Consider the following 16,882-nt stretch of genomic DNA (forward strand, 5'->3'; position numbering starts at 1 on the left):
ATTGCTGCTGTGGGCTGTGCTTTAGGAATAGCAATCAGCCAGACTTCATGGCACTGCACTGACTTAAAAAAACCTCAAAAACTCAAGAAACAGAAGTCATGCTTCTGAGTCACGATGTCGGTTTCAAAATCCCACCTTTTGGTTTTATTTTTCTTCTTTGTATCTTAAAAATCTCAGCTGCGGTATTAATTTAACTTTCGGCCAAAGTCAAACTTTGGGCAGTGATTCTCTATTTACTTTTGAAAATAACCTTGCCCTCACTATTTCCTTACTTTTTTTTTACTTCTCCACATAATGATGCCTTTTCCTCTTCAGAGAACATGGATTTTATTCAACCTGTTTTCCTTTATTTAGATTGAGTATGGATGTGAAATCCCTGAAATGTCTTCAGTCTGAGTGGATGTTATCTGATTTCAAAAGGATTTAGTGCAATTGCATGAAAAATAAAGCTAATATGTGATTCCATAAAAGATCTGTTAAATTACAAACACAATAAGAAGGGACAACTACAAAACGCAGGTCAAACATACTGGGCCAAAGCTGTGCCACCACCACCTAGAGATCAGCATCCATGGAGCTGCTTGCTAAGAAATGTGCAGTAAGCAGAAGTATCCTTATTCCAAACTGCACAAACCCATTGGAGAGTTCACCACAGCTTTCCCATGACACAAACAAGAGGGATATAACTAGGTGTGGCATAAGTTCAGGGGTGTGGGCCACATATTTATGTACATAAGCTTTCAAATTTGTCCAGAACCTCAGTTCACAGATTCTTGCACAATTTAGTCCTGACCTTTACAGTGAGACAGGGAATAGAATTACTGAGGTCAAAATATGGGCACATCATGCAGTACACACAACCATGTTGTCCATCCTGAAGCTCATCATGTCTGTCTGCAGGCAGCAGCCATCACTTGGTCTGAGACAGAGGGTATCTACATTTTTAATGCAATGGAATGCTTTGAAGTCTCTTCATAGGAATTTCATGATTATATAAAATTACTCGTAGATTTATAATCTTTATCTTCCCTATTTTCAAAATATTGTAACTTATTAGAAAATGTTAGACAGATTGAAATAAACTGGCCCCAAAGATATGGTGCTGGAAATGTATAATCCACATCAGTTTAATACATAGTTGCCCCTGTTAACTTTCTCCTGTTTCCTGCCAGACATCCAGACAATAAAAGAATTTATACAGCTGGAAGTATTAGAATAAAAGCCAAAAGCAGTGTAAGGACTTTCTATGGTGAGGCATTCTCTGAAAGAAGTAAGCAACATCTGGGTGGATTTTATGATTTGAAACAAATGCAAATGCATTTCCAAAATTGTATAAAATATATAATAAGGCATTAAAAATGGCATGACAGGCACTTTTCTCCAGGTCAAAGCAGTGGAGCTCAAGAGATAAGACATCCAAAAGGAAACCAAGTTACACAACTTTTCATTAACAAAATCTCACGCTGGATAACTGGGGCATTATTGCCACAGATTGATGTTTGCATGTTTTGAGTGCTCTCTGAGAGCAGAACAAATTCCTCCACGGAATGATGGAGTGGTACACTCAGAAAAACACCATTACAGAACCAAGAGAAAGCGCTGCTGGCAGTGAGAAATTCATTAAGATGCTGGCTGCTCTCACATGACCTGAGTTACTAATGTAGTCACTCGAACATCAGGCACTCACTGAATCATGAAGTAATGCATCTGACAGTGTTTTTCCATTCTTCACACATATAGCTGAGAATGACTTAGGACAGGTTATTCACAGCAGCATAACTCAATTAAGATTAATCCAGTAACAATTTCAGCAGCTTTAGGGGAAGCTTTGCTGCTAACTTACCTTGACAGGCCCCCGTTCGGATGTTTGGAATGAAGCCTCGGCGGCAGGGATGCGGCTGGGCAGGACACATTTCACAGGGATGGCCCCATGCTCTCCCAACAGTTGCACAGCACAGAGTTTTTGTGCACACAATTCCACTGAGCTGGCCCTGGCACATCTGGTTGGTTACCAAAGTGAAGCAAGGGCCGGTCCTGTAATCTGTGCCAAAAACAGGAAACCTGATCAGCCTCACAACAAAAACACACAACAAAACTCTTAATAAAGCAAAACAACAGCGCATCTAGGCAATTCTTTTTCACACAAATTGCCCACCAACCCAACAATTTATGTTAGAAATGCTCTACAGAGGAATTTTTTCTCTCTCTTTAATTCAAATCCACTGGAAACAAACTGTGACTATTTTTCCAGGAATGTTATACTTGCAGGTCCCCTTTGCTGCTTCACTTAATCACTCATAATATTCTTCCCAGGGTCTTTTCATCAGTTTCTTTTAAATATTCAGTGCATCATTTAAACAATACTGATAAAAGAGTTAGGATGTTTATTTCCACAAGCTGCATGGCTGCTCTCAAATGAGGCTCAAGGGAAGTGAATACAGAGTACAGGAATCTTTCTGAGGACAGTTTTCATTGCTATCCAGTCATATGCCGTACCAGATATGTGGGCAAGCTTTGCCTACAGCTGAATGGAGGGCATGTGAAACACATCTGCTTTGATTTATGGTAGGGCAGGCCACAGCCAACAGACAGAATCAAACTAAGATGTTAATAAAGCACTAGTAGGCTTCCTTTTGTTCCATCCTCCAAGGGCAAAAACCAAACAGTGGTACTGCCAACTCCTGCTGTCTCCTGTACATCCGGGGTGCACACTCCAGTTAATTCCTCTCAAGCAACTCTTAAATGCTTTTTTTGTTACCGTGCACCAGGACAGAGTCCAGCATCCTGTGAGCACAACCAGCAAATTATGAACCTGTTGTTTGTCTGTACTGAAGTAGTTACCAGATACCTCATCCAAGGTCACAGAGTAATCCACACTGCCTTAGAGAGATGTTATAAATTCTTCCAATTTTCATGCCACATCCAAACTTTGTTAACAATAATATGTTTTCACTAAACTACTGTTAAAAAGTGTTAAATAAGGCAGAAATAAGAACGGGTATCTTTCCCATCTGCTCTATCTCCCCATACCAGATGCACCCTGAAGCCTATCATTTAATTAATCTTTGTGCCAGCCAAGATGCTGTGTTCATAAGCTCTAATTCTGATAATTAATCAAGCCATTCTGATACAACTAATAAAATGGCTTACAGAAATCCTGTAAGGCAAACAATAATGCTATACTGCTACTGTTATCTTCATCAATTAACATGATGGTACCAGAAAAGATATTGAGTTAGATTGAAGGACCTTTCTCTGATGAACCTGTACTAAATGACACTAAATACCATTTATTCTTGATAAACTATGTATCACTCCAATAACTGCCATTCTATCTTTTGTCTGCTTAACACACCTAAAATCACTCAGATAATCTCTCTTTTTTGTAAAATATTGGATCAACAACAATTTTCTTTCAGCCTCTGGGAATTGTATTTCCAAGCTCTATGGAAAATTAACCTGTGAGAACCCATTAGCTATTTTCAGGCTCCCTGGTCAGCTGTGCTAGCTGTATAAAAATATGTAATTCCAATTCCTGCTATTTAACTTCAGTCTTAAAGGTGATCAGATTTTAAGTATAAAATTCCTGTCCTATCCCCTCCAAACAGTACAGCTATACTTACCAAATACTTCTCCCACCTTTCTCTAGCAACTCCATCAGCCTCATCATGAAACGAGTCAGAATCTCTGATAACATCTCTTTTGCCCTTGATTACTTTATTCCTCATCATTGTCCTAAATTTCTTTGGCTTGGTATTTCTCATTGGGTCCCTTCATTTCCCATACAAATTTTCTACATTACAGCTCCTATTAAGTTTTTCCCTAATTTAAAGTTATTTTTGTAACTGCTTGAATGTTCCCAGGCTTGTTTTGCTTTTGTCAAAACCTACATCGCCTTTCTCATTTCTCATTCTAGAAATGCAGCTTTGGAAGCATGCAGTACAAATGCAAATATTACCAACTTCATCTAATTCCTTCAACACAGAAATTAATACAAATAAATCATGATCAATTATACCTATCAAATAAAAAAAATAACTTCCCAGATCGATTTTTCATCCTTGATCAAAATAAGAATATGTGTTTTACTCTATGCAAAACTCCCAACATTAAAACAAGAGACAACAATTCCTTTAGAAATACCATCGTTTTGTGTCAGCAGCAGGAAATCTTCTGATTACCTCCCCAGAATGAAATCCCCCATTGTAGATTGTCCCTCTGCCGTTTATATATAGATGGGTTAAAAAGGAGTCATTTTGTTCTCCGTCGCAGTGGGAGCACGCGTCGGGCAGTAGTGAATAACCCATCTTGTGTTTTATGGTAGGATATGAATGGATCAGCATTTACAATTGTTTGCTTTCAAGTTATAAATGACTTAGCAGTGGCTAATAGATCCTAGAAATATGGTGAACCCAATGAAGTTAACTTCATAATCATGCAAATCTTTCCACAAGGTCTCAGTAACAAGACTTGGGTCAAATATGCACTCAAAACCAAACAAGTCTGGCTCCTATTTGTTATTATTCAAGTTCATAACACTTTAGTATGGCAAATTATAGACTCTTATTTTCACCAAATATTTTGCCTTGATGAATTTTATTCTTAAAACTCAGTTTTCTTCTAAATACAGCTTTCCTTCTATTTTCTCAAATACAGTCTTCCACATTTTCACAAGATTTTTTTCTCTTCTGTTCTTAATGGAAAATTCTAAAAGTCAAAAAATCTATATGAAAAGGATCATTTGAATGTACACGCCAGCCTAAGGCCATAGAGAAATCCACATATCAATCTATTTTTTATACAGAGGCGAAATAAAAAGAGCTCTAAAATTGAAGGGTTTTAAATAGAGAGTTTATAATTTTTTTTTACTTATTACAAGATGAAGGCTACAAGAAGAAATTGAGATTCTAACACAGTGACAAAATGGAAAGAGGATATGAGCTTAAACCCCAATCCTTACTTTGTAGCATCAAAGATCCTTATACATTCATGTCATTTGTGATTATTCAAACTACTTCAGTAAGTAAAGCCCAAACACAAGGTACCAGTGACTAGTCAAGAAAGAAAGAAGGAAAATATACCCTGAAAAGCTATTACACAATTTGTATGGGTTGGTTGGTTGGTTTGTTTTTTCCCCCTCAGGGATAACATCAATTTAACTGAAGAATGTTGAGGCTTGAAATTATTTTAGTGAAATTATTTAAGACGTGTGACTGGTAATTCAAGTCTTTTGAGTAACTTCTAATGCAAATTTCAGCACATGCAAGTGGCCTTCAGTAAGGCAGTAGCCACCATTATCTAACAATTTATCTGCTTCTTTACATACTTCTTAGCTATTTTGATAAGGAATAATTCCACAGGGAGCTTAAGACAACTCAGAAGATGGTAGAAACTGTAAAACCACATAAAGTTCACATACTGTCAAGAAGAGAAAGAGGGCAATAGAACGACACCAGTTTACACCACACAGCAATTGAGCTTATTAATCCCACGGGAAAGAATCAAGTTGCATTTTGATCTAGAGCTCATTCCTGTTTCAGTCAGAACCATCAAATAATTTTAGTTATCTTCTCAAAAGATCCTTTATATTCCTAAGAGCAGCAGAGAGGCTACTGAGATATGTAGTCCTGGCAGGCTTTGATCAAAACCAAGCATAGCAATAAATAACAATAATTGTTCCAAGAAATTCTGGACAGCACCAAAGAGACTACGAGGATAGTGCAAGACTTCTGACACCAGACACATCTTAAACTCCTAGTTCACAATAACTTCTGCTTAGTTTCAAGTGCAATATAGTTTTTAACGTAAAAATTAAATTTAAAAACATTGCAAACTAATGGAACCTGGACTAAATAATTATGCTAGTGCAAGGAGGCTGGATAAAATTTGGTCCTTCTATCCTCTAGGATTCACTATAAATCTCCTAAAAAGGGTTCCTGATGTTTCAAATTAACAGCCTGATTTTGCAAACTGATAACCACCTGTTAAGGGAGGTTGACAGAATCCTTCACCTCTCTTAAATGAAAACTGAATGAGTGGAAAGGTCAAAGCATGAGACTGTAGCAAGCCACCATTTATTTGATCATGATCAAGATCTTATTACAGAAAACAGGAAAATGCCATCTCTTGCCACCCCAGAAAAATGGCTAATGATAAAACGAGCGGTGTTCTTCCAGCTCGGCACAGAGCATGCACAGTTCACACAGTGCCTGAGCAGCACACCCAGCTCCTCTGAGCTGTTAGCACCTCCCAGGGGAAACTTCAGCATGAACCCCCAAACACAGCCAAGACTGCTGTGCAACTGAAACCCCCCTCGGCAACAAAACCAGCAACTTCCCCTTTCTTGAGCACAGGGGAAAGGGAAAGAAAGGAATATTCCATTATCATACCAATAATGAAAGAAAGGTCAGAAAAGGCTCTAAGGCAAGTGAAGTACCTTAAAGCTGATCACTAGTACAACTTGTTTTCCTGCCTAGCAGCACTTTTGTTTCTGCTGTTTGGAGGCTTGTTTGGGTTTTTTCACCAGCTGGGGTTGAAAGAGGGACATTGGAAGAGAGACTGCACAGGGCAGAAACACCATCTCATCTCTGCACCGCGCTCAGCGCTGCCCAGGTGTGACCCACTGCACTTGGCAGCCTGTGCCACTGCTCAGCCACACGTCAGGAAAGGGAGTCACAGTCACTCGTACCTGAGAATGCTCCTTTGGAACCTGATCCCACACACAACTATACTGTCCACGGAAAAGAATGCACAAACAACTACACTGTCAATGGAAAAATACAGCATCCATCACTGTACGTTTCACTGTACTTCAATCATTTCACTCTCTTCAGAGAAGGTAGCGATACACTTGAAGATTATGGAGAAAACCACAAAGTGCCTCATTTCAGAAGGTAGGATGTGCTGTGTCTGAAATGAGAATTTTTGCAGTAAAATTTGAAGAATTGCAGAGAGTCTTGGCACTGACAGAAGAAAACAGTATGACCGAGCTAACTGTAGCAGTGAGCATCACCATAGCGCGGAGTTACAGAACACAAAGGTTTAACACATCAAGCTTAATTTCAAAATCAAAGTGATTCTAGGTATTTCAGACATACTAAAATCTCCTGGTAAGGACAGAGAGAACAAACAGAAGGTTCTACATGCGTGAACCTCATAAAAAATTAATGCAAACCTCTGTGTGTCACTGTACAAAGGAAATAGGGAAGAGCAATGAGCATGTAACTCCATCTTCACTTGCAAAATTTTCCTGTCATTTTCTTGTAGACTTGGAAGTATATTGAAATTATATTTTGCATACAAGACCTCATGACTTTTAACTGCTGGTAGAAAAATAAATGACCATGCTCAGGGATGGGGTAACTATATTCACTTCCATCTTTTCTAATAGAGGACACACCTCACATCTCAATTCACAGACCAAATCAAGACCAGACCCCGACACACTCCCAAGCTAGTTCAATAAACTGACTTCCAACTATTTAAAAATTCAGACACAATAATGCTCTGTCCACAGGTGACACTGAAAGGCCAGTTGATAAATGCATCCAATCACAACACACTTTTCTTTCCACACAGGCCATTTCCTTAAATAATTACTCACTGTTAAGCACTCCCTGTCCTCTCCTCCCCCCAGCCAGACACCATTACTCACCCCAGTCAGATCCCAATGTGTCATCATTGGAAAGTACATGGCAAAGATATCAGAGGGTGTTCAGAAGGAAAGAAAACAAAACTCTGTAAATATTTAAAAACTTATTTCCTATGATGTCTGACACTTCTTACCAATGAGGTTTGGTAGGTTTGGATGTGGTATGTGAAAAAATTATCACCATGCCACTTCTGTCTGCTCCCTTCCAGTGCCAGAGATGGTTTCACATATAAGCAAGATCATTTCCCAGCTGCTTCAGTGCACAGCGCAGCACTGAGCTTAAATAGCTGAGATTTAACACTGGCTAGTGCTAAGATGTCACTGGAAACAGGGACTCGGAGTGCAACCATTCAGGCACTGTTTCTGGCAGGGATAGAAACCTGGCAGCAGAAATGTCTCAAACTACTACAGCTGTGCTGCGAACAGATCACAGCTCCAAGTTGCTTCTCATTATTTTCACAAGATCCATGGAAGCATATCTAACACTGGTACCATAACTCTTTATTCTGTATTAAGCAGCCAAAAAGTTAGTTACTGCCTCATATAATCCAGCCCAGGAATATTACCCTTTAATTCTTTAATCTGATGACCCCATTTCTTCATGTCTTCCTCACCTTTGCTTGTTGCAAATTGTTCTCATATATTGACTTGCTGGCACACTTCAGCCTAAATTTATTTTCCATTCCGTAAGCTGCTTCACAAATCCATTTCTGCACAGATGATCTGTTTAACACGTCTATCTAGCAAATATTATCTAGTCTTCCTAGGATACTAGTTAAAAAACAGGACTTTGAATTAATAGCTTACTAATAATACAACGCTAACATTATCACTTACATTTCAAACACAGAACAATTCAGGCTATTTTATAAGGTATGTTGGCAATCTATTTTCCAGAACAAATATACAATTATTTTCATGCCAATTTTGTTCTTGCAACTGACCCAGTTCTCAACGTCTGTAGCTGAAAAGTAATAACATTACAGTAATAAAATAAAAAAATTGTGTTCAAAAATTATTATTACAGAATTGGAGTGATTTGTTGCACACATTTTAATCCAACACGCAGACTAAGCATTTCACCAAAATCAAAGCCTTAGCTCTGTTGTTCCCAATTATGTGCAGCAGCAATCCAAATACAGAAAATTGTTACCACATTTTATTCTTTTCCATGATGAAGAAAACAGTAAGCAACGCAGCTAAATGTAGAATAACTTCTCATTTCTGGATAGTCAGTTACCTGACAAACTCTAGCCTACCCTACTTTGCTGTATAAGCTGCAAAGGACCATGTCTTCCCAGATTTTAATTTTTCCAGTTTCTTTCACAGACTAGCAACAACTAAATAAAATTCTGAGTTGATTTTCATCTCCCTTTTTGCTAAAAAGTAACTCATTTTGGTGACATATTTATTGTCAAGACCAGATGATTATTAAGGAGAATGGACTCTACTACAGAACTTTGCAAGATTCACTGAAAAAAAACAAGTTGGCTGAAGTTTATCACTATTTTTTCAAAAGTGTTCTTAGAAGTGCCACATTATAGAAACTCTCTTTACATTATAGAAACTCTCTTTACATACCACTAAGTATTAACTATTAACAGGCAAGGTAAAGACAAAGCTAGTAGAGGAGCTCTGGGTATTTTTTTTCTCTTTGGCTTCAAAAGCCACTGACTAAAGTAACTAGGACTATTCAAAAGTAGTGCAAACCGTGTAAGAAAAATAGATCCTAATGACTTACAGAATATTACACAGAGTGGCATCCAAAGAGAAGGAAAATGCTTTCAGACAAGGCAATGCATGCAATTTAAAGAGATACTGCTCACATTTACAAAGGAGATAGAATGGTACAATACACTAAAAATAACCTTTTCTTTTCTAAAATATAAATGCTCCTCTGTCGTGACATGAAACAGAATGCAATTGCAGAGTACTGGAATGAAACTCAGTCCAGAACTGAAAACTTGTTAGAAATAAAAAAGGGAGGTGGGAGAGAGAAAGGGAACCGATTTTCAGCGCTCAAGCTCAGTGAAACACAGCAGGAGTAAACATACAGCAGGAATGGAGAGAAGTTGATTTGCTTTCAGTGTGGCAAGGCAGTAAATGTAACAATGATGGTTTGGGTGTGACAATGATATGTTAACTTAATGACACATAAACAAATAGCTTTTGTGGTCCTCACAGAACTCTGAACTTCTGAAGTCCTTGCAGCTCTTCAATCAATATCTTACTCCTTTATAACAGGAATCATCAAACTTGTCTGAAACAAGTTCCCTCTTTCCCATAATCCAAAAAGACCAGCACTCCTGAGAAATTATAACAGTGAAAACATTCTAAACAGATTGTATCCCTGTAAAGACTCTTCTCCACATGGCAGACAGCTCCTTGGCCAAATTTCTTCAATCAGACACTTACTCAGGTTTTTGTATTCTCACATACATGTATTTTTGTGATATGATTTTAGTGATGATAGACTTGATATGATATAAATAATATTTTTACAAGCCTAAAGAATAAGTAATACTGTTCTTCTTGCACAAGGCTATAACACAGAGTTTTATATTTTATACAGCAGGCTAAAAATACACAAAAAAAATTTGAAAAACAGTGACAACACAGAAGATTTGATTTTTACAGAAATATTTTAACAATTATTTCATTTCATGGTTGCACAACAACCCACCAAAAAATCTCAGGAAGTGTTAAAAATATAAGTCAATAACATACAAAAATTGCTTCAGACACTAATACCTCACCTCTAACTCCATGGCGAAACACATCAACTACTTAATTGAAATACCATGCAACCCTCTGTGTTACAGGATCAGATTCCTTCCTCAATGAAACTGTGGCATCACTCTGTGTGTACACCAGTGTAATCATGACCAGAATCTGGATCCTTTTGCATAACCACATAGATGGGATTTGCATTAAGAGTGTGGTCCAAAAATAAACACAGCAGTAACATGCACTGTTTAACTCTGAATAAGCCTGAGGTATCTCTGTTGAAATGTTACAGAATACATGCCATAACTCTAGAATTATTACATGTATTCAATTTCTATTAATAGAAGTAAAAAAACCCAAGAAGGTAAACGATCCAATCTTAATTCACAAGTTTTCAACTAAGCAAGTGTAATTTTATTAAAATATATATTATACCCACCAATATGAAGAACATGAGATGATAATACATGTGTTTCATTACTCAAATTATCCACTTGGTTGAAGGAACCTTCTCTTTGCTCACCACTAATGGATGGATGACCCCCAGAGTCAGTAAATGACCAGCCTCAAAGTGACTGAGGACTATCACGTCTTTAATCTAAGATTACAGAAAATATTTATAACAATTGTCAATTAAACTCTTTGAAAAACCACATCAAATTTTCCCAAGCAGTGAGAGAGTACAGGATAATAAGTTTCTTAAAACTGGAAGGATGGGGAGGGGAAGGGATATTAATCCACAATTATCAAATGGAGGGTCAAGTTCTCTTCTTACTTGCATGCAGCAGGAGAAAAGAGCAAAAGATCTTTACTGACTCCTCCTAGTGATGTAATGAAGAGCACTTTTTGGTTCTTTAACTTAAGGTATTAGCCGAGAACAACTACAAGTTTTTCCACAAGACTTGGAATTACTATGAATACTCTAGATAAAAGGTTTCGTGCATTTACTGAACGTGTAAGCAACTCCACATTCTTAGCATATTGTTTAACACTCTTAAAGTTTTTAATAGCATCTGTGCTGATGCTTTTGGTCTTTTCTCACTCATCACACTTGCTCTGTATACACTATTTTAGTCTAATAGATATTGCAAATCTATTTTTACTTCAGCACTGGAAGCTGGCATCTCTTCTACTTGTCCAAGGGAATGTCAGGTCCTAAGATTTCATTAGCCTCCACATGTGGGACAAATCGTTAAAACTTGGAAACAGTCACCAGCCTGAGTGTCTTCAACAGCAACATTCAAGATTTGAAACTACAACCCGAGCAGGTTTTTTTTTTCCCCTCTCTGTTAGATAGAACTGCTTGGTTTTGTGGGTGCCCAGACATCCAGCATGAAGCCCAGTTACAAGAGAAAGGTTAGAGTCATTGACTTTGATGAGAGAACCATTGTTCAGTGGGGGAATCCCATCGCCTTTGACTGCATGAACGTGCCCTCACATAGAAAACAGCCAGTGTTTGGGGAGGTGTTGGAGGAGAGAAACCCACCCAGCTGCAGAGGCCTCTTGTCAAAAGCTGGGCCACAGCAGTTCAACCAGAAATGACACACTCCAGTAACATTTTACTAGTTATGTGCTTACAAGGAATAGCACCAGAATCCTGGAAACTGTTGTGTGTACTGAATGGTCCATTACACTGATCACCATTCTGAATAATTTCTCATAATTTGTTTTAGAAAACAAGGTTTTCTCTCATCTTCATGCTGCATAAATCCCATCAAAGCTGATCTTTCCATGATATTCACTGAAATTTATCTGTGTAAATGCACACAACATCTGAGATTAATGGTTTCAAATAATGAAGGTCATAAAGTGGTGCTGCAGAACATACATGAGAGCCAGTGAGAACTGCAGAAGTAATTTTTATTTGGAGGACGTGAGAGAAAGGAATCAGGGGTTCAGCAAACAAGCCAGGTGTCTGTGAATAACTAGCTAGTGCACTGAGGGGAACAAACAAGCTCTGGCCTGTTCTTCGTAGACTACCACACACTAATGCCGATTTCATGCCCAAAATGGGAGATCCCAGTTGAAGAAGGGGGATGGTTATATATGTACATATATTCACTCATACTTGCACTTCTTTTATCCTCTTCCATTCAGGGTACAGATTCAAGCTGAAGTTTTGTTACACTCTGGCTACACAGAGATGTTCCAAAAGATAAGCAAATACTCCACATAATAGGAATCACTCAGATTTAGGTCAGCAAACTGCAAGCCTCACTAACTCCCAACACAGGAATACTTAACCTTTGCATAACACTGGAGCGTTAGCCTGTCATGCGACCCGAGCCTCCCTCTCTGAGCTTGCACCGCATGGTGCAGCACCCTGCCCAGCCTGGCGCAGCCACGCATCACTGCTAATGCATCGTGATGGATGAGCAGCACCAGCATCTAAAACACAGGAAAATCAGAGAGCCACGGTCAACAGAAGACCTTTGAACACATTTTCCATTCTTAAAAATCATTAAAATGCCTTGAATATAAGTAGAGCCTTTATAAATGTAACTGTGTTATTTATCGATAAAATAATAATTTATATACACTTTACAAAGCCCTTACAGGCTCTGCTTCTGTTTACAGATAAAAGTATCCGCAGAAACTGCTGCTGATCCAGATGCCTGTCTAATACATAATACTTCACAGCCTTGCAAAATGCTGTGTATTAAGGTTGGAAACTGCTTTTTGGCCTACTTTCTACACTGACATACTGAAAAGGAGGGAGAGTCTTGTGGTTGAGACACTTGGCTGGGACTGAGATGACCTGGGTTCAGTTTCAGACTCTGCTACAGACTCCCAGTACATCCTTACACAAGTGACTTAATCTCCCTGCATATTCGCTCCCCACATGGAACGTGGGGCTGCCAATACTTCTGGATGTTGGTGGGACTTTTTCCTCTTTAGACTACACAAGCTTTGGGATGCAGACTTGTATGTTTTCTGAATGATAAAGGGAGCCTCAAGCTGAGTTCAGGCCTCCTGGCATTAGTCTAAAAAATGAGAAAAAAAAATCTTTCATGTAAAGTTTTTTGTGTTATGACTCTTCAAGGTTTTATGGTTGGTTGGGTTTGGGGTTTTTTCCTTTTTGGAGGGGGGATTGTTGTGGTGTTTTATGGGGATTTTTAATGTTCAATTAATTGTCAGTTTCTAGTAAAAGACGAGAGGAATTCACTCCTGAGATTTTCTGTGCTCGGTGAGTGCAACAGCAGCAGAACACATTCCATGGAGGAACTCATGCACAATCAATTAGGTCGTCTAATTAATTTTCCAACTCAATAGATGCTATGAACTTTTTTTTTTTTTCAGAAATATATCTATACACATGTGTAAAAGCAATCCAAAAACTTTTAAAATCTTAGAGGAGAAGGACTTGAAGGGAATGGGCTGCTACTTGGGAGCAATTTCCTCTTACATGGGATTCATATTTCTCCCATGAAGGGAGAAAACACATATGGGGGGCTTAAGAGTAATGTCCCATTGACAAGGCTGTGTAGTTACCATTAGGGATTGACTCATTAATCAGTATTTAGAGTAATTAATTATATTAGTTTACCCCATAATTAGGGAGAATAAAGACATGTGGAGATTCACATTTAAAAAAACAGGTTTGACTCAAATAGGGACAAAAAAATGTAGATATTTACAGGGGGTTTAACCACATATTACATCAGGTGTGCTACAGCATCTAACAACTCATATCTGTTTCTCTAGTCCTAACTCAGATAAAACTTCAATCAGCATCACCCAGAACTGTGTCTGAATAAGGGCTCTGAAGCAAAGATTGAAACAAGCAGGAGAAGAATGGCCAGAGCATTTTTTTTCCTTCTCTCACAGGGTCTTACAGCAGCAAATTTTCAACAGCCATGAATTTTCTCTGCACTTCCTTTCCCAGCATTGTGATTACCCAAAAGTCCTTATTCCACACTAACATAATGAAGTGTTTGTGGGACCAGAGTTATAATTGTGATGTCTGGATTAAAACAGTGAGTTGTGACATTTCTAAGAGTCCTAAGGGAGAGGACAGTGAATTATAGAGAATACACAGATAGTTGATAATCCACAGTTATGGGGGGAAAAGGCACAGAAACACAACAAAGTGCTTCAGCCAGGCTTTTACTATGGGGGTTTCTATAGAAGCATAGACTAGATTTATAAAGAACTTATAAAAACATCCCTAGTAAATAAAAAGAGATAAACATTACAGTTTCTCCAACCTGTAACACAAACCAGTGTTCTGTTAGTAACTGTTTCAATGTGGCTGCTAGATCAGATGAACAGACAGGAGAGAGACAGCAAGCTCTGGAAAAGATACATACTGCTTGTAGGTAGGAGAAAGCCAGAGCAAAAAGCCTTCAGGGAACAAGTGTGAAGGAAACAAGGATACAAAGAAGCAAAACAGCAAAAGAGCAGAGGGAGGAAAAACAGGAAGGCAGCAAAGACGGGATGGATCAAAGCAAATCTAAGAAATGAGTGGGAGGCACAGAGACAAGGAGAGATAAACAGTGAGAGCCAGCAGACACCATGTGTGAGAAGGGGAGAAAAGGAAAGGAAAGGGAAGGAAAAGGCTGGCCAGCTCGAGAGCTTCACCGGCTGACCAGGAGAGGGAAGTTTGCCAGGACAGGCTGGCCAACTAACTAGGTAAAAATGAGAGCCAGAGTGCCAACTACTACAGAGCAGCCAGGCAGCCAAAGCCATCCAGGAGAGGAATCCATGCGTGGAGCAGGGTGGGTGCAATCCCAGCTGCGCCCAGGAGCTGGGTGACCCACAGCAAGCACCACACATGGCAGAGGGAACAGGCAAGGGCAGCACCCAGCCCTGTGCTCCAAGAACAGCAGCGAGCAAGAAGCAAAAAAGTGCCTGAGATCATCCCAGTGACAGAATGAGCATCTCACTGACACATCTGGCTCTGCACTCTGAAATACTATCCACTAGGATCATTGGGTGGCCAAGTATGAATAAAAAATGACTACACAAATTGCAGATATTAACCATCCACTTTCCCAAAAGGCATTTCCCCCACATTTGTAGAGCTGATGTCTATATTTGTTTTCTACTTAGAAACTTACAAGATGACAAAGTACAAATTATGTACCCCAATATCATTTATATAGTTCAATGTCATAACCCTAAATCAAGAAAAACAAACACCAGGCCAGAGACAAATGAGAATACACAATAAAAAGGCGTTACAAACCACACAAAGAATGGCCTCATGTAGCAGTGACAACATCCTGCTTATCTGTTCAATTAGACAGCTCCTATCTATCCATCTCAAAGACGTAAAATTAACTGTATTGAAAAAGAAAAACATTGGAAGCTGTTACTAAAGGATTTCTGCTAGATAGTAAAAAATCTCATGCTATCTTCTGATTTTTTTAAAAAAAACACTAGAAGAACAATAATTGAACAATTGAGTCGAATAGAATAAACAGTGACAAGGTCTAACAGTGTTCCTATCTTCAGAGGTAAAATTTATTTTAAAAAACAAACAAAAAAACAAACCACAAAAAACACCACAGCAGTAATGTGTATGTGCATGGGTATATGTATATACATATGAAAATTATTTCTGAGAAGAACAAGCTTCATTTCACAGTCAAAACAGACTGTTAAGTGCATCGTGTTCATTTTTTCTCCCCAACAAGTCTTCCTGGTGTAACTCAGCATCATACAAAGCAGGTACTTAAATCAGCAGGTGATCCTGTCAAGGAATCATCACTCAGAGAAAGAACAGAAGTGAGGTGATCCAGGTGGAGGCAGTGTCTCAAAGTTTATCTTACCTTTCTGGATATAGGAGCTGCTCCACCACCACCAAAAGTCCTGAGTCTGCTTTTCTTTTTAACTTCACTGGGCTCTGAATGAAGTATCGAGCCATCAGGAAGCCTGTGATCCACTAAATTCCCTTACCCTCAAACCAAGGAGATTCACAGCTGAGAGAGATGATACTTTAGGTATTAAAAGTCAAATTCTGCTTGGGACCAAGTGCAAGAGAGCAGTACATGCCAGGCAACACCTTGGGGTTCCCACAACTGCTAAGAGGAGGGAGGGAAAGGGAAGCAGGAGGGAAGAGAGAGCAGCCTTCAACTGCTGGGGAGCAGTGAAGAGTTACGAGGGGGAAGCATACAGAGTGCAGCATAATGCAGTTTGAAGTTCCTCTGCAGGAGCTCTGGCATCTGCCTAAGCTGTGAGGTTCAGCAATTGCAATGCCAATTTAAATTTGTACCTAAAAATATAGGTAAAATTTTCTTTTAATTGTTAGTAGAATGGGTACTTTTAGCAATCTAGGTGGTCAATGTGATTCTCTTCCAGCAACATTAGTGGAACAACAGACTGTTCTTCATGGTGTCTAAAGTTTCAGCCGCTTGTAAACCAGCACTGTGGGAAAACTTTTAGGTGGCTTTAAAAAAATTCTCGTAAAACAGTAGAAAGCTCATAATTTAAGACACTTCAGTGGAAGAGAAAACTTCCTCCTGATTATCAGAAATATTTTGCACTATATCCAAAAGGCAA

General features: G+C 38.8%; 1 protein-coding gene across 4 annotated transcripts in view; it reads right to left on the bottom strand.

Annotated features, from left to right (window-relative positions):
* The window catches only part of FBN1 (fibrillin 1), a 147,007-nt gene that overhangs the window by 93,634 nt on the left and 36,491 nt on the right, over positions 1-16,882 (bottom strand). For all 4 annotated transcript variants that reach the window (XR_005702942.2, XR_005702941.2, XM_040076977.1 and 1 more), the window contains exon 6: positions 1,844-2,041. Coding sequence is in view for 2 of the 4 variants with exons in the window: in XM_040076977.1 (XP_039932911.1) it covers positions 1,844-2,041 (198 nt within the window). In the remaining 2 variants the exon portion in view is untranslated. The remainder of the gene's footprint in view (positions 1-1,843; positions 2,042-16,882) is intronic.

The sequence above is a fragment of the Hirundo rustica genome, chromosome 13 (genome assembly GCF_015227805.2).
Source record: "Hirundo rustica isolate bHirRus1 chromosome 13, bHirRus1.pri.v3, whole genome shotgun sequence".
Classification (NCBI taxonomy): domain Eukaryota; kingdom Metazoa; phylum Chordata; class Aves; order Passeriformes; family Hirundinidae; genus Hirundo; species Hirundo rustica.